The 24198-nt window shown below is 46.3% G+C and overlaps 1 protein-coding gene across 5 annotated transcripts; it reads left to right on the top strand.

The window, feature by feature from the left end:
* The first annotated feature begins 449 nt into the window (after positions 1-449).
* Positions 450-23982, top strand: LOC139238265 (zinc finger protein 664-like). 5 transcript variants are annotated; one of them, XR_011588581.1, is made up of 5 exons: positions 485-513; positions 1246-1574; positions 6208-8182; positions 9139-9237; positions 11826-11921. XR_011588581.1 is itself a non-coding variant. In XM_070867470.1 (2 exons), the coding sequence occupies exon 2, from the start codon at positions 6574-6576 to the stop codon at positions 7063-7065; it is 492 nt and encodes a 163-aa protein (XP_070723571.1). In that variant the 5' UTR covers positions 450-716; positions 6208-6573; the 3' UTR covers positions 7066-8327. The 5 variants fall into 5 exon arrangements, 1 of the variants encoding a protein (XP_070723571.1); XR_011588579.1 differs by lacking the exons at positions 1246-1574; positions 11826-11921 and adding an exon at positions 23878-23982 and having other exon boundaries at positions 450-716; XR_011588578.1 differs by lacking the exon at positions 1246-1574 and having other exon boundaries at positions 450-716.
* The last annotated feature ends 216 nt before the right edge of the window (positions 23983-24198 follow it).

Raw genomic sequence — 24198 nt, 5'->3', positions numbered from 1 at the left:
ATTGATGTTAAATTAACAATGCTGCTTTGCCCTGTGACAATAACAGATCATCAGAATATTTCCCATAGGTTAAAATCTAATATTAAATGGACTCACTGCCCTGGATAGTTGTAGTGGACCTGTGATATAATGGAAATATCTGACTTGTCAGACTTCGACACCTTTTAAAAAGTTCTAGGGACTCAATTTTCAGATGGATTCCACTCAGTTCATAACAAGTGCTCAATCAGCTCATCTTATCATCAAGATATCAAGGACTCGACACACTGTGTGTGTGTGTGGGGAAACAAGGTCATTTATTTGGCACTGATACAGATTAAACTCCAGCCCAGTTATAGGGGTTACTAACATCATCTTTACCAAACCCCAACTGCCAGAATGAACATGGTTCAGTCCTGGATGTGATTAACAGCAATAACAACAGCAGAATCCAAGCCCTGTACTCACTTGTGAACTCACTGGTGCTTCAGCAGGTTCGATAAATTGGTGAATCCCTTTGCACACTCTGCGCAGGTGAACGGCTTCTCCCCAGTGTGAATTCACTGGTGTGTCAGCACATCCTTTGTGCTTTTAAAGCACAGTGAGAGCATTGAAATGGTCACTTATCAGTGTACACAAGCTGGTGTGTCCTCAGTTTGGATGACAGTGAATCTCATCCCACACATGGAGGAGGAGAATGGCCTCTTCCCAGTGTGAGCTTGCTTGTGGGTCAGCAGGTAAGATGAACGAGTGAATCCCTTCCCAAATACGGAGCAGGTGACCGATCATTCCCTGGTGTGAACTCACTGGTGTTTCAGTAGGTTGGACGAGTGAGCAAATGTCTTTGCACAGAGAGAGCAGCTAAATGATCTCTCGTCAGTGTAAATTTGCTGGTGTTTCAGCAGGTTCGATGATTCTTTGAAAGTCTTCAGGTAGCGAGAGCAACTGAATGGCCTCTCCCGGTGTGACTGCTTCGATGAGTTTCCAGCTGGGATAGGTAATTGAATTTCTTCCCAGTCCCCACGTTTCCACAGTTTTTCCGTGGTGTGGATGTCCTTGTGTCTCTCCGGGTTGGATGATCAGTTGAAGCCTCATCCACACACAGAACATGTGTACGGTTTCTCCCCGCTGTGAAAGGTGCAATGTTTTTCAGGCTATGTAACTGGTTAAAGCTCTTTCCACATTCAGTGCACTGGAACACTCTCCCGCGGGTGTGTGTCTCAGTGCTTTTCCAGTCACACTGATGTTTGAAATCTTTTCCCACAGACAGAGCAGACAAACATTTCTCCTTCCATAGTCAAAGGCCTGAGATCGGAGGAGGCAGCGGGACTTCGAGCGGGGAGTTTGTGAGGCGGCCTATAAAAGGCCTGAGATCAAGGAGGCAGCGGGATTTCGAGTGGGGAGTTCGTGAGGTGGACTATAAAAGGCCCGAGATTGGAGGAGGCAGCGGGACTTCGAGTGGGGAGTTCGTGAGGCGGCCTATAAAAGGCCCGAGATCGAGGAAGCAGCAGGACTTCGAGCGGGAAGTTTGTGAGGCGGCCTATAAAAGGCCCGAGATCGGAGGAGGCCAGCTGGTGCAACTGCAGGGGCAGAAGGTAAACAAAGAAATAGAAAGAAATAGAAAGGTGACGTCACAGCCAAAGGGGTAAGTGATTGGCTGGTGATTGGTGAGTAGTTTTTCTTTTTCTTTTCCTTTATCAGTAGGTAACCTTTGTCATTGTTGTTGCCAATTAAGTTAATTTAAGGGTTAAGTTATGGCAGGAGAGCTCGGACAAGTGTTATGCACCTCCTGTACTATGTGGGAAGTCAGGGACACTTCCAGTGTCCCTGACGACTACATGTGCGGGTAGTGTATCCGGCTGCAGCTCCTGAAAGACTATGTTGCAGTACTGGAGCTGCGGGAGGATTCACTCTGGAGCATCCACGATGTTGAGGATGCTGTGAATAGCACGTTTAGTGAGTTGGCCACACCGCAGGTAAAGGTTACACAGCCAGATAGCAAATGGATGACCAACAGGAAGAGCAGTGGAAGGAAGGTAATGCAGGGGTCCCCTGTGGTCATCCCACTGCAAAACAGATACACTGCTTTGGGTACTGTTGAGGGGAAAGACTCATCAGGGGAGAGCAGCAGCAGCCAAGTTCATGGCACCGTGGGTGGCTCTGTTGTACAGGAGGACAGGAAAAAGAGTGGGAGAGCAATAGTGATAGGACATTTGATTGTAAGGGGAATAGATAGGAGTTTCTGCGGCCGCAATCGAGACTCCAGGATGGTATCTCCCTGGTGCAAGGGTCAAGGATGTCTCGGAGCGGGTGCACGACATTTTGAAGGGAGAGGGTGAACAGCGTTGTTGGTTAAAAAAGAAATTAACGCAATAGTAAGGAAGGACATTAGCTTGGATGATGTGGAATCTGTATGCGTGGAGCTGCAGAATACCAAGGGGCAGAAAACGCTGGTGGGAGTTGTATACAGACCACTAAACAGTAGTAATGAGGTTGGGGATAGCATCAAACAAGAAATTAGAGATGCGTGCAATAAAGGTACAGCAGTTATCATGGGCGACTTTAATCTACATATAGATTGGATTAACCAAACTGGTAGCAATACAGTGGAGGAGGATTTCCTGGAGTGTATTAGGGATGGTTTTCGAGACCAATATGTCGAGGAACCAACTAGAGGGCTGGCCATCCTAGACTGGGTGATGTGTAATGAGAAAGGACTAATTAGCAATCTTGTTGTGCGAGGCCCCTTGGGGAAGAGTGACCATAATATGGTAGAATTCTTTATTAAGATGGAGAGTGACACAGTTAATTCAGAAACGAGGGTCCTGAACTTAAGGAAAGGTAACTTCGATGGTATGAGACGTGAATTGGCTAGAATAGACTGGCAAATGATATTTAAAGGGTTGACAGTGGATAGGCAATGACAAACATTTAAGGATCACATGGATGAGCTTCAACAATTGTACATTCCTGTCTGGAGTAAAAATAAAACGGGGAAGGTGGCTCAACCGTGGCTAACAAGGGAAATTAAGGATAGTGTTAAATCCAAGGCAGAGGCATATAAATTGGCCAGAAATAGCAGCAAACCTGAGGACTGGGAGAAATTTAGAATTCAGCAGAGGAGGACAAAGGTTTTAATTAGGAGAGGGGAAATAGGGTATGAGAGGAAGCTTACCGGGAACTTAAAAACTGACTGCAAAAGCTTCTATTGATATGCGAAGAGAAAAAGATTAGTGAAGGCAAACATAGGTCCTTTGCAGTCAGATTAAGGTGAATTTATAATGGGGAACAAAGAAATGGCAGACCAGTTGAACAAATACTTTGGTTCTGTCTTCACGAAGAACGACACAAATAACCTTCCGGAAGTACTCGGGGACCGAGGGTCTAGTGAGAAGGAGGAACTTAAGGATATCCTTACTAGGCGGAAAATTGTGATAGCGAAATTGATGGGATTGAAGGCCGATAAATCCCCGGGGCCTGATAGTCTGCATCCCAGAGTATTTAAGGAAGTGGTCCTAGAAATAGTGGATGCATTGGTGATCATTTTCCAACAGTTTATCGACTCTGGATCAGTCCCTGTGGATTGGAGGGTAGCTAATGTAACACCACTTTTTTTAAAAAGGAGGGAGAGAGAAAACAGGTAATTATAGATCGGTTAGCCTGACATCAGTAGTGGGGAAAATGTTGGAATCAATTATTAAAGATGAAATAGCAGCGCATTTGGAAAGCAGTGACCCGATCGGTCCAAGTCAGCATGGATTTATGAAAGGGAAATCATGCTCGACAAATCTTCTGGACTTTTTTGAGGATGTAACTAGTACAGTGGACAAGGGAGAACCAGTGGATGTGGTGTATTTGGACTTTCAAAAGGCTTTTGACAAGGACCTACACTAGAGATTCATGTGCAAAATTAAAGCACATGGTATTGGGGGTAATGTACTGACGTGGATAGAGAACTGGTTGGCAGACAGGAAGCAGAGAGTCAGGATAAACGGGTCCTTTTCAGAATGGCAGTCAATAACTAGTGGGGTGCCACAGGGCTCAGTGCTGGGACCCCAGCTATTTACAATATACATCAATGATTTAGATGAAGGAATTGAGTATAATATCTCCAAGTTTGCAGATGACACTAAACTGGGTGGCGGTGTGAGCTGTAAGGAGAACACTAAGAGGCTGCAGAGTGACTTGGACAGGTTAGGTGAGTGGGCAAATGCATGGCAGATGCAGTATAATGTGGATAAATGTGAGGTTATCCACTTTTGGGGCAAAAACACGAAGGCAGAATATTATCTGAATGGCGGCAGATTAGGAAAAGGGGAGGTGCAACGAGACCTGGGTGTCATGGTTCATCAGTCATTGAAAGTTGGCATGCAGGTACAGCAGGCGGTGAGGAAGGCAAATGGCCTTCATAGCTAGGGGATTTGAGTATAGGAGCAGGGAGGTCTTACTGCAGTTGTACAGGGCCTTGGTGAGGCCTCACCTGGAATATTGTGTTCAGTTTTGATCTCCTAATCTGAGGAAAGACGATCTTGCTATTGAGGGATTGCAGCGAAGATTCACCAGACTGATTCCAGGGACGGCAGGACTGACATATGAGGAGAGACTGGATCGACTGGGCCTGTATTCACTGGAGTTTAGAAGGATGAGAGGGGATCTCATGGAAACATATAAAATTCTGACGGGACTGGACAGGTTAGATGCAGGAAGAATGTTTCCGATGTTGGGGAAGTCCAGAACCAGGGGACACAGTCTAAGGATAAGGGGTAAGCCATTTAGGACTGAGATGAGGAGAAACTTCTTCACTCAGAGTTGTTAATCTATGGAATTCCCTGCCGCAGAGAGTTGTTGATGCCAGTTCATTGGATACATTCAAGAGGGAGTTAGATATGGCCCTTACGGCTAAAGGGATCAAGGGGTATGGAAAGAAAGCAGGAAAGGGGTACTGAGGGAATGATCAGCCATGATCTTATTGAATGGTGGTGCAGGTTCGAAGGACCGAATGGCCTACTCCTACACCTATTTTCCATGTTTCTATATTCAGGTCCTGATGAATGGACTGATTGTCAGATCTTGATGTGATGTTTGATTTAAGTTTACGGTCTGTAAATGCTGCCCCTCTCACAGCCTGTAACAGAAGTTTACAAAAGCCATCACTGTAAGTCCAGGATATAAATTCACAACATTCTCTCCTCCTGGTTCCTGCCCAAAGGGGCAGCGCATGCGCCCTGCTGCACACTGAGCCTCTCAAAATGGCGGCCGTTAACCCGGGCCTGTCACCGGGAGAAAGCCTGGCATCTGCCGCCCCGCTGGACCCGTAGGTTCTTGTTCAGGGCCTGAGGCTCACACCAGGTGTGTGTAAAGCGGATAATGTTTTCTCTCGGGCCTGGGCCCACACTCGGTATGTGTGAAGCCCACATCCCCCCGGGGTTTATTAACCCGCTCTGGGAGTTAACCCATCATGGTGGAGCGGCAATAGCGGGTGAGAGATGGGCGGAGGGAGCAGGTTAATAAGCCCCGGGGGACGTGGGTTTCTCACACACCGAGTGCGGGCCCAGGCCTGAGAGAACACACTCCGCATTATCTGCCTCCCCACAACTACCGCCAATTTAAGACACAAACTTTGGGACAACCAGGAAGTGCTGGGAAATCCCCAGTGAGTCTGGGAGCGTCTGTAAATGGAGGAGAAATGGTGACTGGTCAGGGAGCGTCTGTAAATGGAGGAGAAATGATGATTGGTCAGGGAGCGTCTGTAAATGAAGGAGAAATTGTGGATGGGTCAGGGGGTTCTGTAAATGAAGGAGAAATGGTGACTGGTCAGGGAGCGTTGGTAAATGAGGGAGAAATGATGGCAGGTCAGGATGAGCCACTCACCAAAATTGGGAGATATTACAGAAGGAAAGCTTATATGGAAGGCCAGAGTACTGTAAAGAGGGGTAGAGCCAGAGTCAGCATATTCAGAGGAGTAGAGCAAGCGGAACCAGTGAGTGTAGAACTAAATCCTGCCAGAATCAACATCTTCAGGGGAGGAGGCAAACTTGGAGCAGAGGAAAACATTTGCAGATGGTGCAATGGGTTTGGATTTTAGTACAGGGAGGAGGGAAACTGGGATTTACAGCTTTGGGGGAACAAGAGAGGAAAGAATGTTCCATTACCCTGTAAACTAGAATTATCCGTTCTTTATTTCTATCCTGTACTTACAGTGATGAATTTTGTAAACTCTTTTTACAGGGTACTACAAGGGGAGGATTTGCAGACAGGAAACTCAAATCAAACATCACGCAAAGTTCTGACAGAATCACTTGATTCATCAGGACCTGAATATCATCGGCCTTTGGATGTGGAAGGAGAAATGTTTGTCTGTTCTATCTGTGGGAAAAGATTTCAAACATCAGTGTGACTGGAAAAGCACCGAGACACACACACACCCGAGTGAGAGTGTTCCAGTGCACTGACTGTGGAAAGAGCTTTAATCAGTTACACAACCTGAAAAAACATCGCACCATTCACAGCGGGGAGAAACCGTACACGTGTTGTGTGTGTGGACGAGGCTTCAACTGATCATCCAACCTGGAGAGACACAAGGACACCCGCACCATGGAGAAACCATTGAAATGTGGGGACTGTGGGAAGGGATTCAGTTACCCATCTGAGCTGGAAATTCATCAATGCAATCACGCTGGGGAGAGGCCGTTCACCTGCTCCGAGTGTGGGAAGGGATTCACTCAGTCATCCGACCTGCTGACACGCCATTGTATTCACACTGGGGAGAGGCCGTTCACCTGCTCTGTGTGTGGGAAGGGATTCAGTCTGTTAGGCAACATGCTCAGTCACCAGCGAGTTCACATTGTTGGCAAACAATCTACTAGCTCCATGTGTGGGAATGAATTCACTCAATCACCTAACCTGCTGAAACACCAGCGAGATCACATTAACGAGAGTCTGTTTAAATATTCTGACTGTGGGAACTGCTTTAAAAGCTCTGAGGAACTGATTAAGCACCAGCGTGTTCACACTGGGGAGAGGCTATTCACCTGCTCCCTGTGTGGGAAGGAATTCACTAACTCCTCCAACCTCACTGCATACTAACTTGTTCACTCTAATGAGAGACTGTTTAAATGTTCAGACTGTGAGAAGAGCTTTAAAAGCAGAAAGCATCTGATGCAACACAAACGCACTCACAGTGGGGAGAGACCGTTCCGTGTGAGAACAGATTCACTAATTCATGTAATCTGCAGACACACCAGTCTGTTCACACCAGTGAGAGGCCGTTCACCTGCACTGTGTGGGGGATGGGATTCACTCAGTCATCCAGCCTTGCTGCATGTAAATTTGTTCACATTGATAAGAGACCATTTAAATGTTCTGACTATAAGAAGAGCTTTAAAAGCACAAGTGGTCTGTTGAAACACCAACTGGAGTGGGGATCTCGAGTCCCCTTCTTAACCCGGGACTCAAATGAACTAACCGGATGTTTGTGGTGGTCAGTTTTTAGATCGCTTAAAAGGCAGTTGTGCTAATGCTGAGAATAACATGTTGACTTTGCAATAACTAACTGAGATAAGCTGCATGACTTAGAAATGGAACCACAAAGGGCCTAGGAGGGTAGGAAAGCGGAACAATGGGGTAGAAGTGAACTGTTAATGGGATACCACCTGGCCTGAGCAAAGGGCTAACGACAATAGATTGTGGCCACATCAGTCATGTGCTTCTTTGGTAATGAAGGCGGTACCTTAATGTTACGCGAGCTAGGAAGAAAACAGAGGCGAGTGATTATGCGACGCGGAAGGAAATTAACCAGTCACTGTGCATGCGGGCTTTAAATTAATCAAATTGTGCCAAAGGATTGTGCATGAGATTGAGCATGAAGGTTTAAGTGTATAAAAGGTTGTTTGAAACTATGTATCGTTGGACAGTGACCTGGCTAGACCCATAGCAGATCACCTCCCCACCGGTGTAAATAAAGACTGCTTGAATCTTCGAACACAGACCTAGTGTTGAGTATTTTAAATACTCGACTTCATCAATGCACTCACACCGGGGAGAGGCCGTTCACGTGCTCCGTGTGTGGGAATAGATTCACTAATTCATCTTACCTGCTGACACACCATCACGTTCACATTGGGGAGAGGCCGTTCACCTGCTCAGTGTGTGGGAAGGGTTTCATCCATTCATCCAGCCTGCTGAGACACCAGTGAGTTCACAAGTGAGTACATGGGTTGGATTCTGCTGTTAATCATGTCCAGGACTGAACCATGTTCATTCTGACAGTTGGGGTTTGTTTCTGCTGATAAACTCTAGCCCAGTTACAGAAGTTAATATTCTGGATATCTGTCAAATAAATCAGCTTTGCTTCAAACACATAGTGCGTTGAGTCTTTGATTTCTCTATGGTAAGAGGAGAGTCATTGATGTCCTGTTACTGAATGCTCCATTTCTGGGTCTTTTCTCCTTCCTAACTCGAGATTATTTCAGTTCTCAGACCCTCGGTTACTCTCATGGACAAGTCCCAGCTCCCCATACCTTCCAGAATACCTCTCTGAAGGGGTTAAAAATCATTAGTATTTCTAAAAGTTTGTGGCTAAGCTTAGATGAGTGTGGGACCGTAACGCATAACTCTCAAGAAGGATTTGGCAGACGTCCTCGCATAGACAGAAAATTGTAGATAAGCCAGATGAGTTGTCTAGAATAGGGAAACTTTATCTTAGAAAAACAAGCTGTAGGAACAGTTAGTAATTACATGAGATAACGATACAAAAGAGGATTGAAACACTCCAGCTTGTCTGTCAATTAACAAAAAATATAGTCAAGGGCGAGATAATCACACAAAACAAATAGGTCTGAGAAGAAGTTCACAGGAATAATGATGTAGCATGTAACTAATCAGATAAGAGGCGGACGGAAATGACATAATGAAATTGTATGTACCAATGAAATTGTTGTAACTAGGCAAGGACTTGTGAGGTGTTAGGGGAAACAACCAATGGAAAATTTCTGCGCGTATGCTTCATGATTTTGTATGTATTTTGAATGTATAAGAATAGCAGTCTGAAACTGCTCAGGGAGAATGGCTGGTTTGGGTCACTGAGTTAATTAACTCGTGTAAAGTCATTTCTCCCTCGATCGAGTACTTTATAATAAATGATTCTTTTCTCCAAAACAGACCTGTGTTGAATATCTTTGCAATACTTCACAACAAATGGCATAGTCTGGCAGGACAGATCCGGGCAAAAGACAGATGGACGTTTGCAGACCATCACGAGTGAGTATATTTTAAATACCACTCATAAATCCAATATAATCTGCTGAAATGTGTCGGTCGCCTGGGGTCTCCGAACTTGTAAGAAGGGTCTGTCACGGTGTAAAAGACTTGGGGATAATTTAAATGTGTTGTATATCTATCACTATATAAGTCAAAGTGAGAAACCGGTAGTGGTTGCAGACTCTAGATTTGAGGAATCAGATTAGGGAGGAAATCAGTATTGTTAGTCCAGCCGTATGTTAGAGGAGTCCAAGGGCTTGGAAACAGTACACAGAAGCTGGTAGAAGAGTAGATGTACCCAGACGAGAGATGGCATGCAAGGATCTGTTGGACTGGGGACCAGATGGGTTGCTCAGTAGATACCTTGCAGATGACCATAAGAAACTAATAGTGACTATGTTAAGTGACGGATGGGATCCCAAAATAGAGCCAGGCAAACAGAAATTATGGTGGGAAAACAGATAAAAAAACCACCAAAGCAGGATTAATGATAGTAAGTCAGTGCCTATAATACAAAGCCATGGCAAGACCGCAGTTAGAGGAATTATTGAGGTTAAGAGTAGAAGTGAGTTGTTTGAGAATGATGCCCACAGGACGGTTTGGACAAAGACTGACGAACAAAAACAAGGGAACCAGAAAATAAGTTGCTGAAAAAAAAACTAATAAAACCGACACAGAAGCTTCAGCTTTTGTGCCGAAAGAGAGAAAGATAAGCTTTGTTGAATGAAAAGTTGGTGTGAATGTCTGTCTTTAAATGAAAGTGTTTGTGTGGAAGTTTTCTTGACTGTGGAATATTTGAGATGGGAGTTAATGAATTTTTCATATGTCTGAAAGCCTGTCTTTTAAAAGAAAAATGGTGCATCTGTATGTCTGTTTTAGCTCCACCCATTTTTTCAGACAGTGAGCTTAAAGTTTTTAACCCTTTGTAGTATTGTCCTAGATGTGAGAAGTTTTAAGAAAGTGTGAATAAGTTGAATTCTGTACCTAGAATTGAATGACATTTTAAGTTAGAAACACAGATGTGGATTTATTTTGATGATGAGTTACGGAGCTAAGAAATGCACAAAAGACAGTTTGTTTTACAAAAGATAAAACTTCAGCCTTGAAGTTACAATTGCTAAAAAAAAATGATTTGGACGTTTTAATTGGATTACAGTAAAAAAAAATGCGATTGTCTTATGTAATTTAAATTAAAAATGCGTGGTCTGTCTTTTCAATTTGGTTATTGCAAGCCGAGATGCCCAATTACTTGTTAAAAAACACATTGATTACATTGGGTTGAAAGATAATAAATTTAGTCTATGAATGAGATAAAGAAAGGAGAAGGGAGAGTGTAATGCCTTAAAAAAAAGTCTGCATGGGTTTCTTGAGGCTACAGGCTGGGGGAAGCTCCGCTCTCATTTTTCTTTGTGTATAAGATGTTTGTTAAATGTTTCTCCAGTTATATTTAATATTTTTAGTCAATTGCAAAGGAATCTGAAGAATGAAGAATATGGAAAGTGACGTAACTTGCTGTGTTATTTTGTATTATTTTATCTTCTTTTAAATGACGTGAAAGCTTCTAGATCAGTAAAAGAGATTTAAATAAAAAGATTGGCAGTACAGTATTTGAATTGGGATTTTGAGATATTTTAGTTGATTCTCCTTGATAAACATTTTGATTGTATTGGGTTTGGAAACCTTTTTAAAAGAAATAATACTAAACAGTTTAGGAAAAAATATATTAAAGTTTGGAAACAATCTAAAAATGCCATTTTCTCTGATGAGAGACAGAAATGCTGTTTGGGGGAGACGAGATAAGTTATGGAAGTAGCCTTGGAAATGATTTGCGAGAATTTGAATTGTGAGCACTTGCATGTTAAGATCGTTGATAAACTATCACTTGTTTTTGAAATAACAGAAACCGGACAATCCTGGCCAGAATTATTACCCACGATACTGATGAGGTTACGCGCCACACCAAATTGAACGACAGGATTAAGCCCCTATGAGCTAATGACCGGACGAGCAATGAAGTTACTTGAGGGGACAGTTACAGGAGGTGCAGAATTAGGACCATTATGAGATAGAATCAGGAAGAATGTGATGAAATTGAGTAAGCAGCTGAAAGAGATGCGGCAGGAAGTAAGAGATAGACAAAGGGACCAGGATGAAGATGAAGGGACAAAACCCTCGGCGGTAGTGTCGGAGGTTGGAGCGAAGGTAATGGTTAGAGAATTGCCCGGAAAACCTGGATTCGCCCCATGATGGAGCGGACCATATGAAGTATTAATCAGTGAGACATGTGCGTGTACAAATATGAAAGGTCGAGGCTGATGGAAGTATGGCTGATGGCGGAACCCAAGATACTCCCGGTAATCTACTCCTTAAGATACGCCTTAGAGTATAAGGAGTGGAGGGATGCATTGATTGATGGACTTTTCGGGGGACTAGGATTAATATTTGCAATACTAGAGGTACTTGCCATAATAAAGTGGATCTGGGAAAGAGCACATGCCCGGAGAAATGGTGCAAATGATCCAGTAGAGGTCGAAATGGTAAGAATCTAACTAAAAACCTGGAGTATCCAGGATGTGTTTTATCAACAGAATATACTTTAACGTGAGCACCACCACCCTTATGATTCTACAAGGATAAGCTTCAAGACGGTCCCTTGGGGGCCCAGAGCATATGACCTCACCGGACGATACACCAACTACGTCAAGCAGCCCTTAGGGGGCGGCCTCTGAGTATCAGGAACATTTATCTTGAAGCCACAAGATGAGTGGGTAACAAAACTGTTACCTGAATATCGATTACTATATTGTAAACCAGGGGAATTAACAACGGGGAGATGCGTTGTGGTTAAATCTGGAATAACGATAACTGTACATTGTCCGGACACAGACAGGGACACGGTCTTAGGGCCGGGTTGGTGACGAGATCAGAGGGAATGTTGTTATTTGACAATGTGCAGCATGAAATGTTACCTGTGATCATAAATTTAACAGACCTATACTTGCCAGGAAGGTGTAGACACAGTCCTGAGAGAAGCTAGGTACGCATCAGGAGCAAGAGAGCATCACAAGCAGCAGAGTCACAAGGGAGGAAGACAGAGGAGATCTATAGTAAATGACGTACTAACCGGAGTAAATACAGGAACCTCTCTAGTAAATGCACTAGATATACAGGCGATCCAAACAGGAGTAAATAGTTTGAGGGGAACGATGGAAGTACTAATGAGGAAACAGGCCAGGATAGGGATAGAATCTTCAGAGTTAGGATCTAAAACATCCAAAATACTGCTAGAGGGTATATTCGAATTGGAAGGCCATGAACGAACAATTAACAAGCTGAATAAGCAGGAACGAGAAGATGATGCCGAGGACAGGAAAAGAGACACATGTCATGCCTATGGGAGATGGATGATCGGCCAGGTGAGACACAATGGATCAGATACAAACCGGGCGAGTTCCAGATTGGATAAGTAGCACCCAATTGAAAGAAGTGGCACAGCACACTGTGCCATTAGATGCCTGCACCCTGAAAGGAATGACTAGAGTGTATGCGGTTACAGGAGGATGCAAGGGGAAACAAACCCCTATGGTAGGGATAATACTATTGATCCCCGTGATAAACCAAGGTTCATACTCGTATCCTCAATATGAAGTTGAAAACATAAGGATAATACGAGGGCAAGAGTACATCCGCCATTACCCGATGGACCAGGATCAAAAAGAATGGAAACTTAAGGGGAATATCTTTATCTAAATGCCAGAGAGAAGAAAGCCTCACCCAGTGGGAGACAGGAGCAAAGATAGCTCTAGAAAGATATGTCATTGAAATAAGCCCTGCCCAAACTGAACCCACACATTACGCCTATCAAGGACGAGGAGAATATTGTGTGGTACCTAGCCTGGGAACTTACGATTACAGAGGCTTGACTTGTAACATTACAATGTTTAACTTTTGCTTTACTCCCAGAGTATCAGTGGCAATGGGAAGAGCACGCATGACATATATACACGCCAGGAAGACAATGACATTAATTATAAGCGATGAGATTAAGCAAAAAATTGATGATTACATGGAAGAGCAAGCGCCACCAATTCCCCTGTTACCTGAAGATTTAACCGAGCTCAAAGGACCATTAAGAAATAACATTAAAAAATATTATGAGCTAAAGATTAATGCAAAGAACTGGATAGTGAAATAAAAGATAACCTGAAAAACCCACCTTGGTACTTGAGACTATGGAAGTGGGGGATGAATGTTGAAATACATCCATGGATAAGGATCCTTTCACATATCCTAGTGGCAGTACAGATAGTAATAGCCTTGAATTGGTTGGTGATGTTATGTAACAAGTGCAATAGACAGAAGAGGTATACCCAAGCAAAACTACAAGCTAGGGATCAGGTTAAATTGTTGCAGAATGAATACCTGATATGATTTGTGGGTGCTCCCAACCTATCGCCTGATTACCAAGACCGGGGTGGAGTACACGTGAAACAGACAAGGTGAATAATTGGTCACATTGGGTTAGATTAACCATATGACCAAAGGGGGAGGGGGATTGAAGGGGTTAAAAATCATTAGTATTTCTAAAAGTTTGTGGCTAAGCTTAGATGAGTGTGGGACCATAACGCATAACTCTCAAGAAGGGAATATTTGGCAGATGTCCTAGCCTTGACAGAAAATCATAGAGAAGCCAGAAGAATTGTCTAGAATAGGGAAACTTTATCTTAGAAAAACAAGCTGTAGGAACAGTTAGTAATTACACGAGATAACGATACATAGGAGGATTGAAACACTCCAACTTGTCTGTCAATTAACAAAAAATATAGTCAAGGGCGAGATAATCACACAAGACAAATAGGTCGGGGAAGAAGTTCACAGGAATAATGATGTAGCACGTAACTAATCAGATAAAGGCACACGGAAATGACATAATGAAATTGTATGTACCAATGAAATTGTAACTAGGCGAGGACTTGTGACGTGTTAGGGAAAACAACCAATGGAGTACTTTATAATAAATGATTCTTTTCTCCAAAACAGACCTGTGTTGAGTATCTTCGTAATACTCCACAACACCCTCTCATCCTTGATATCCAGGGATGGTATCAGTAATACACCTGGGATCACTAAACACAGAACCCAGTTGGATTTAGCGTGTGCCCTACAGCATTTCTCTCACCTTCGATGTGTGAATAGAGCATCATGTCCGCAAACCTTGTTTAAATTTCAATTTGAATCCACTCAGCAAATGCATTTGACACATCAAATAACGGGCAAAATACCAAAGGGGAGATGAGGAGACATTTTTTATTCAGTGAGTTGTTGTGGCCTAGAATACACTGCCTGAAAGAGCGGTTAAAGTAGATTCAATTGTAACTTGCAAGAGTGAATTGGATAAATACTTAAAAGGAAAAGTTTGCAGGAGTGTTTGAAAAGGATTGGAGAGTGGGACCTATTGCCTTGGGAGTGTTTGATGGGACAGTGTAGAGCGAGCTTTACTCTGCATTTAACTCCTGCTGCAGTGTTTCTATGGACTCACGACTGGAGAGTGTTTCAAGAAAACACTAGATGTCCTATTCCTGGCACTGACACCCATCATCTCGATGAGAATAACATTTAACCCAAATATAAGAGAAACCCATTAGTTTCTCCCCTGGACACAGATCCGGAGGAACAATGAGTGTTCCAAACAATTTTGTACAGTGCGCTTGATATTTCATCCCTAGATCTGAGCCTTTTGGTGATTTGAATTTGCCATGATCTTATTGAATGGCGGAGCAGGCTCGAGGGGCGAAATGGTCTACTCGTGCTCCTATTTCTTATGTTCTAATTAATGCCCTCTAGTTATGGACTTGAGAGAAGTTTTTCCTCATTTACCTGATCAAATTTTGAACAGAGTGACTATTTGTACTAGCTTTTGTATGTCCTTCTGCGCATGCGTGTATTGGACTCCGCCCCCTTTTTGAGCATGGGCCCTCGATTCGGTCAAACATGCGTGGTGCGTCGTATGAGGGAACCAGAAGTAGGAGCCAGACAACGTGCCGCATGGTGTCCGCTGGGGCTGGATTTGCTTCTAGCTTTTGCAATATTTGGAACCTTTTCGTGGCCTTCTGCAGGAGAGAGAGACCGGGGGAGAAGAGAGAGAGATGGGGTGAAGGAGAAAGTTGGGGGGGAGTGGGGTGAAGAGAGAGGATTGATGGGGGGGGGGGGGAGAAGAGTCGGGGGGTGGCGAAGGAGAGAGAGATGGGGGTGTTGAGGGAGAGAGAGGGAGGAGGGATAGAGACGGGGGGAGAGAGAGAGAGAGAGAGAGAGACGGGGGCAGAGAGAGAGAGAGAGAGACGGGGGGCAGAAAGAGAGAGAGAGAGAGATGGGGGGCAGAGAGAGAGAGAGACGGGGGCAGAGAAAGAGAGAGAGACGGGGGGCAGATAGAAAGACGGGGGGCAGAGAGAAAGACGGGAGGGGAGCGAGAAAGACGGGAGGGGAGAGAGAAAGACAGGAGGGGAGAGAGAGAGACGGGGGAGAGAGAGAGAGACGGGGGAGAGAGAGAGAGACGGGGGAGAGAGAGAGAGAGACGGGAGGGGAGAGAGAGAGACGGGGGAGAGAGAGAGAGAGAGAGACGGGGGAGAGAGAGAGAGAGAGACGGGGAGAGAGAGAGAGAGAGACGGGGGAGAGAGAGAGAGAGAGAGACGGGGGTGAGACAGAGAGAGAGAGAGAGAGACGGGGGAGAGAGAGAGAGAGACAGGGGAGAGAGAGAGAGAGAGAGAGATGGGGAGAGAGAGAGAGAGAGACGGGGGAGAGAGAGAGACGGGGGAGAGAGAGAGAGAGAGATGGGGGTGGGAGAGAGAGAGAGTAGCGGGGGGGGGGTGAGAGAGAGAGAGAGGCGGGGGAGAGAGTGAGAGAGAGACGGTGGAGAGAGAGAGAGAAAGAGACAGGTGGGAGAGAGAGAGAGAGAGAGACGGGGGAGAGAGAGAGAGACGGGGGGGGAGAGAGAGAGAGAGACGGGAGAGAGAGAGAGAGACGGGGGGAGAGAGAGAGAGAGGCGGGGAGAGAGGCGGAGGGGGTGAGAGAGAGAGATATGGGGCGGGAGGGAAGAGAGAGAGCGATGAGCTGGAGAGAGAAACGGGGCTGGAGAAACCATGGGAGAGAGAGGGAGGAGAGAGAGTGGAAAGAGATGGCGGGAGAGAGGCAGAGACTGCGAGAGGGGGGATTGAAGGTGTCATGTATTCAACCAGCATTGTGACCCATGTATAAACTGACCAAAGTTGTACACCGTGAGAACACTGACCACTAGGTGGGAGACACTCCTAACCTGGACCTTCAGGTATAAAAGGGGAAGCTCCACCCACCTTCATCACTTGAGTGCTAAGGAATAAAGGACAGGTCACAGACTGACCTTCTCTCAAGCATGGGCCTCGTGTGCATTTATACTGTGTAGTAAGGACGTATCAATGGCGACAAGAAACTGGGATTTAAACCACGTGAGCATGGCCACTAGCAGAACAGACGAGAGGTACTGTGTTAAGGAATGGTTGGGACAGAGATTCAACATTGTTAAAGCAGCACACAGTTCTCCAGGCAGACAAGGGCAGTCAGGCATGCCCCAACATGTAGTTGAACCCAGAGGGGGAGTTTGACAGAGACAATGGCAAGCTGAACAGCGATTCACGCCATTGCAAGGGACAATGCGGCCAGTAATGGGGCCATCAACATCTGTTAATGGTGCACTCAAGGACAATAACAGGGGCAGTCAGGGACGATCGACTGGCAAGGGACCTTTTGTTTCAAACCGCAACTCATGCTGGAGGCGTGGAGGCATACATTCAGCCGGAGTTTGCAGAGATGAGCAAAATACCTGCAGAAATTGCAGAAATGGACACTGGGGGAAATCGCTGGAAGCTAAAATTCAGCGAGTTCATGTGGAGCACGGATACAGTTCATACACCAGGACGCCACCGATAATGATGAAAGTGCTCCTCAATGGCATCCCAGTATCAATGGAGTTAGACACGGGTGCCAGCCAGTCCCTGATGGGTATCAAACAGTTCAAAAAGTTGTGGGCATCCAAGGCCAGGAGGCCAAAATTATCGCCGATTGACGCACAGCTACGGACTTACACAAAGCAGATCATTCTGGTGCTAGGCAGCGCCACGGTAGTCGTGACCCACAAAGATTCGGAGAACAGGTTGTCACTCTGGATTGTCCCAGGGGACGGTCCCGCACTACTGGGGAGGAGTTGGCTTGCTGTCATGAACTGGAAATGGGGCGATGTCAATGCAATTTCCTCTGTGGAGCGAGTATCATGCTCACAGGTTCTGGACAAATTTGACTCATTATTTCAACCCGGCATTGGCACTTTCATGGGGGCCAAGGTAGTGATTCACATAAACCCGGATGCCAGACCAATACACCACAAGGCCAGAGCGGTGCCGTACGTGATGCGGGAAAAGATAGAAGGCGAATTGGACCGCCTGTTGAGGGAAGGCATCATCTCGCCAGTCGAATTCAGTGACTGGGCGAGCCCGATTGTGCCGGTGCTCAAGACGGATGGGTCGGTCAGGATATGTGGCGATTACAAGGCCACCATCAATCGGATGTCACTCCAAGACCAGTACCCGCTACCGAGAGCGGAGGACCTCTTTGCGACGCTATCCGGTGGCAAACTTTTTTCAAAATTGGACCTGACCTCAGCTTACATGACCCAGGAGCTGGCGAGTGAGTCGAAGAAGCTGACCACCATCACGACACACAAGGGGTTGTTTGAGTACAACAGATGTCCGTTCGGAATTCGCTCGGCTGCCGCAATCTTCCAACGAAATATGGAAAGCCTCCTCAAGTCGATTCCAGGGACGGTGGTTTTTCAGGACGACATCCTCATTACGGGTTACGATACTGAAGAACACCTCCACAACCTGGAGGAGGTGCTACGCAGACTGGACCGGGTAGGTCTGCGACTGAAAAAGGCGAAGTGCGTCTTCCTAGCTCCAGAGGTAGAATTCCTGGGGATGAGGGTAGCAGCAGACGGGATCAGCCCTACTGCATCCAAGACGGAAGCGATCCAGAGAGCACCCAGACCCCGTAACACGACGGAGCTGCGTTCGTTCCTGGGGCTCCTGAACTATTTTGGTAACTTTCTTCCCAAATTGAGCGCGCTGCTAGAGCCGCTACACGTGCTCCTACGCAAAGGTCGCGAATGGGTCTGGGGGGACAGCCAGGAAAGGGCTTTTAATAGAGCACGCAATTTGTTATGTTCCAACAATCTGTTAACGCTATATGACCCATGTAAGAAACTTGTGTTAACATGCAATGCGTCGTCCTATGGTGTCGGGTGTGTGTTGCAGCATGTCAATGCCAAGGGTCAGTTACAGCCGGTAGCTTATGCCTCCAGGAGTCTGTCCCAGGCAGAAAGGGGCTACGGGATGGTAGAAAAGGAGGTGCTCGCATGTGTATATGTGGTAAAGAAAATGCACCAGTACCTGTTTGGCAGGAAATTTGAGCTGGAGACAGATCACAAACCCCTAACGTCCCTTTTGGCCGACAACAAGCCATAAATGCAAACGCATCAGCCCGCATACAGAGGTGGGCACTCACGTTAGCCGCCTATGACTACACAATTCGGCACAGACCGGGCACCGAAAACTGCGCCGATGCACTCAGTAGGCTCCCACTAGCCACCACTGAGGGGGCTACCGAGCATGGCGCTGAGATGGTCATGTAAGATGGTCTAGTAAGGAGGAGGAACTGAGGGAAATCCTTATTAGTCGGGAAATTGTGTTGGGGAAATTGATGGGATTGAAGGCCGATAAATCCCCAGGGCCTGATGGACTGCATCCCAGAGTACTTAAGGAGGTGGCCTTGGAAATAGTGGATGCATTGACAGTCATTTTCCAACATTCCATTGACTCTGGATCAGTTCCTATGGAGTGGAGGGTAGCCAATGTAACCCCACTTTTTAAAAAAGGAGGGAGAGAGAAAACAGGGAATTACAGACCGGTCAGCCTGACATCGGTAGTGGGTAAAATGATGGAATCAATTATTAAGGATGTCATCGCAGTGCATTTGGAAAGAGGTAATATGATAGGTCCAAGTCAGCATGGATTTGTGAAAGGGAAATCATGCTTGACAAATCTTCTGGAATTTTTTGAGGATGTTTCCAGTAGAGTGGACAAGGGAGAACCAGTCGATGTGGTATATTTGGACTTTCAGAAGGCTTTCGACAAGGTTCCACAGAAGAGATTAATGTGCAAAGTTAAAGCACATGGGATTGGGGGTAGTGTGCTGACATGGATTGAGAACTGGTTGTCAGACAGGAAGCAAAGAGTAGGAGTAAATGGGGACTTTTCAGAATGGCAGGCAGTGACTAGTGGGGTACCGCAAGGTTCTGTGCTGGGGCCCCAGCTGTTTACACTGTACATTAATGATTTAGACGAGGGGATTAAATGTAGTATCTCCAAATTTGCGGATGACACTAAGTTGGGTGGCAGTGTGAGCTGCAAGGAGGATTCTATGAGGCTGCAGAGCGACTTGGATAGGTTAGGTGAGTGGGCAAATGCATGGCAGATGAAGTATAATGTGGATAAATGTGAGGTTATCCACTTTGGTGGTAAAAACAGAGAGACAGACTATTATCTGAATGGTGACAGATTAGGAAAAGGAGAGGTGCAACGAGACCTGGGTGTCATGGTACATCAGTCATTGAAGGTTGGCATGCAGGTACAGCAGGCGGTTAAGAAAGCAAATGGCATGTTGGCCTTCATAGCGAGGGGATTTGAGTACAAGGGCAGGGAGGTGTTGCTACAATTGTACAGGGCCTTGGTGAGGCCACACCTGGAGTATTGTGTACAGTTTTGGTCTCCTAACCTGAGGAAGGACATTCTTGCTATTGAGGGAGTGCAGCGAAGGTTCACCAGACTGATTCCCGGGATGGCGGGACTGACCTATCAAGAAAGACTGGATCAACTGGGCTTGTATTCACTGGAGTTCAGAAGAATGAGAGGGGACCTCATAGAAACATTTAAAATTCTGACGGGGTTAGACAGGTTAGATGCAGGAAGAATGTTCCCAATGTTGGGGAAGTCCAGAACCAGGGGACACAGTCTAAGGATAAGGGGGAAGCCATTTAGGACTGAGATGAGGAGGAATTTCTTCACCCAGAGAGTGGTGAACCTGTGGAATTCTCTACCACAGAAAGTTGTTGAGGCCAATTCACTAAATATATTCAAAAAGGAGTTAGATGAAGTCCTTACTACTAGGGGAATCAAGGGGTATGGTGAGAAAGCAGGAATGGGGTACTGAAGTTGCATGTTCAGCCATGAACTCATTGAATGGCGGTGCAGGCTAGAAGGGCCGAATGGCCTACTCCTGCACCTATTTTCTATGTTTCTATGTTTCTATGTTTCTAAGGCTGTTTAAGCTTTCGGAAGCGAAGGCTCACCCGTGACAGCCCGTCAGATTAAAGTCTGGACAAATAGAGAACCGCTATTGTCTCTAGTCAAGAAATGTGTCCTGAATGGGGACTGGGCAGCCACTTAAACCATTTCACAGGCGCAAGGATGAACTCTCGATTCAGGCCGATTGCCTACTGTGGGGAAACCGCGTAGTCATGCCCCAGATGGGCAGAGAGGTGTTCATCAGAGAACTCCACAATGGGCACCCGGGCATTGTCACGATGAAGGCAATTGCCAGGTCACGCGTTTGGTGGCCAGGGATAGACGCAGATCTGGAACTTTGTGTTCGCAGGTGCAACACGTGTGCCCAGCTGGGCAATGCGCCCAGGGAAGCCCCCCTTAGCCCCTGGCCATGGCCCGCCAAGCCTTGGTCACGCATCCATGTGGACTACGCAGGTTCTTTCATGGGGAAAATGTTTTTGGTTGTCGTAGACGCCTAGTCCAAATGGATCGAGTGTGACATTTTAAATTCAAGCACATCCTCTGCCACGGTAGAAAGTCTACGGGCAATGTTCGCCGCCCACGGTCTACCGGACATCTTGGTCAGCGACAATGGCCCGTGCTTCACAAGCACTGAATTCCAGGACTTCATGGCAGGCAATGGAATTAACCATGTTAGAACGGCACCGTTCAAGCCGGCCTCAAACGGCCAGGCAGAACGAGCAGTGCAGATAATCAAACTGGGGATGCTCACATTCCAAGGTGGTTCCCTACAAACCCGCTTATCACGCCTCCTGTTGGCCTATAGATCCCGACCACACTCGCTCACAGGGGTTCCACCCGCAGAGCTACTAATGAAAAGGACGCTCAAAACCCGATTATCTCTTATACACCCCACCATGAAAGAAATTGTCAAGAGCAGGCACCAGTCACAATATCACTACCATGACAGGAATGCGAGGGCGCGATGTATTGATGTAAATGATCCTGTTTTTGTCCTCAACTACGCTGCAGGGCCCAAATGGCTCGCAGGCACTGTGGTTGCCAAAGAGGGAAATAGGATTCTGGTAGTTAAACTTACCAATGGACAAATCTGCCGCAAACATGTGGATCAAACAAAAAGGAGGTTCAGCAACCCCATAGAAGAAGCAGAGGAAGAACACGATATAGAGTTCACTCCACCACAGGTGACCGAACACCGGAACCAAAGGGAGGAGAGCCCAGTCACTGTGGGCAGTCTGGACAGGCCTGAGGCACTGCAAACAGCAGACACTCAGGCCAGCGCCCAACAACCAGAGCCCCAACTCAGGCGCTCTACAAGGGAGCGTAAACCACCAGAGAGACTCAACCTGTGATCCCAATAAGACTTTGGGGGGGGGAGGTGATGTCATGTATTCAACCAGCATTGTAACCCATGTATAAACTGACCCAAGTTGTACACCGTGAGAACACTGACCACTAGGTGGGAGACACTCCTAACCTGGACCTTCAGGTATAAAAGGGGAAGCTCCACCCACCTTCATCACTTGAGTGCTAAGGAATAAAGGACAGGTCACAGACTGACCTTCTCTCAAGCATGGGCTTCGTGTGCATTTATACTGTGTAGTAAGGACGTATCAGAAGGGTTGAAAGGGAACTCGGGGAAGATGGATCATGTTCTTCCAACCCCCTTTACATCCACCACCCGATTTCTCAGAAAGCTTGGTGCTTGTGTGACATCATTGGAGATGATGAAATCTGGAGGTCACGACACTGTCACTATTCACTTCATACCCAATAAAACTATTAACAACCAGTGACCCACACAACAGTTCCTCATCTATGGCGGGATGGGGGTGCGGTAAGGTTAGGAATTTGGGCTGGGCGGACATGAATTTAGGCTGGGGGGCTGGAATTACACATACACATTCCAGAGAAACTGATGGGTATGGCTTATCCTCCAAGGGGACCAATCAGGTCCTGTGATCATGGAGAGCCAATCAGAGCATTTTCTAGTGCAAGTAGCTTTGTCCAATTTTGTGCACCTCCCTCAGATCTCCAATCTCTCCTGATAACTAAAGGCTCTCTTCCCTGGTATAATCTCAGTGAATCTCTCTGCACCCTCTCCATGACCTTGACATACTTCCTGGTGTAAGATGCCCAAAACGTGACACAATATTCAAACTGCAGCCTAACCAACGATTTGTACAGGTTTGCATGTCCTCTGCCCTTTTGTACTTTACACGCCTATTTTTAAAACTTTGGATCCCATGTGTTTTAAACCACTATCAACTTGTCCTCCCACTTCTCCTCCCTCCAGCTGCTCGAGCATGGAGAGAGAGGGGATACCAATGAGTGTAGAATTGAACCCAGCCAGTGTCTGGGTTGCCGCACGCTCCTTCTGCTGTCTGTGCTTGATTTCTGCATGCTCTCAGCGACGAGACTCAGGGTGCTCAGTGCCCTCCTGGATGCTCTTCCTCCACTTAGGGCAGTCTTGGGCCAGGGATTCCCAGGTGCCGGTGGGGATGTTGCACTTTATCAAGGAGGCTTTGAGGGTGTCCTTGAAACATTTTCTCTGCCCACCTGGGGCTCGTTTGCCGAATAGGAGCTCCAAGTAGAGCGCTTGCTTTGGGAGTATCGTGTTGGGCATGTGGACAATATGGCCCACCCAACAGAGCTGGTCGAGTGTGATCAGTGCAGGAACAAGGAAGGGGATTTCAGTACAAGAACAAATTGACTGTCTTTTACTGTGAAATGTGTACAGGTATAGTGGACAGATGACTGTCGGATTAATGCATTATGCTTTCATCTGCTAGTCTCACGAGTGATTCTGGACTAAGTGCTGTGCAATAGCCTTCTGTGCAGCACATGTGCAAATACAGCTTCGGGATCGGGACACCATCTTGTCAGGCAACGTTTAACAAAGCAGTGCGGAGGAGCGTGAGTTTTGGAGCCGGAGCGTAGCAGGGGCGGCCAGGGGCACGAGTGCAATCATCAGGACCCAGTAAGTCGAGGACTGGCATGACCTCCCATGGTACAACAAATTCTCTGGTCCGGCACAGGCCAGGTCCCGAGGGTACCAGATTAGAGAGGTTCAACCTGTAGTTGCAGATGGTGCAATGGGATTGGATTTCAGTGCAGGGATGTGGGAGTGTGTGTGGGATGGGGATTTACAGCTTTGGGGAACAAGAGAGGAAAGAATGTTACATAGAGAATTGCCTGTTCTGAATTTCTATCCTGTAGTTACAGTGATGACTTTTGTAAACTTCTTTTACAGGGAGGATTTAGAAAGGAAACTCAAACCAAACATCACAGATCTGGCAGAGTCACTCGATTCATCAGGACCTGAATATCATCTGCTTTTGAACATGGAAGGAGAAATGTTCGCCTGTTCTGTTTGTGAGAAAAGATTTTAAAATCAGTGTGACTGGAAAAGCACTGACACACATACCCAAGTGAGAGTGTTTCAGTGCACTGACTGCAGAAAGGGCTTTAACCTGTTACACAGACTGAAAAACATATGTTCTGTGTGTGAACGAGGCTTCAACTGATCGTCCAATCTGGAGGGACTCGAGGACACCTGTCCCACGGAGAAACC

This window comes from Pristiophorus japonicus, chromosome 2 (genome assembly GCF_044704955.1).
Source record: "Pristiophorus japonicus isolate sPriJap1 chromosome 2, sPriJap1.hap1, whole genome shotgun sequence".
Lineage (NCBI taxonomy): Eukaryota > Metazoa > Chordata > Chondrichthyes > Pristiophoridae > Pristiophorus > Pristiophorus japonicus.
Note: the sequence above shows the minus strand (reverse complement) of the source record. Positions and strands in the feature narration are given on the sequence as shown.

What these genes read in the sequence shown, in the direction of transcription:
- LOC139238265 (XM_070867470.1), top strand. Translation starts at nt 6,574, where the DNA reads ATGGAGAAACCATTGAAATGTGGGGACTGTGGGAAGGGATTCAGTTAC.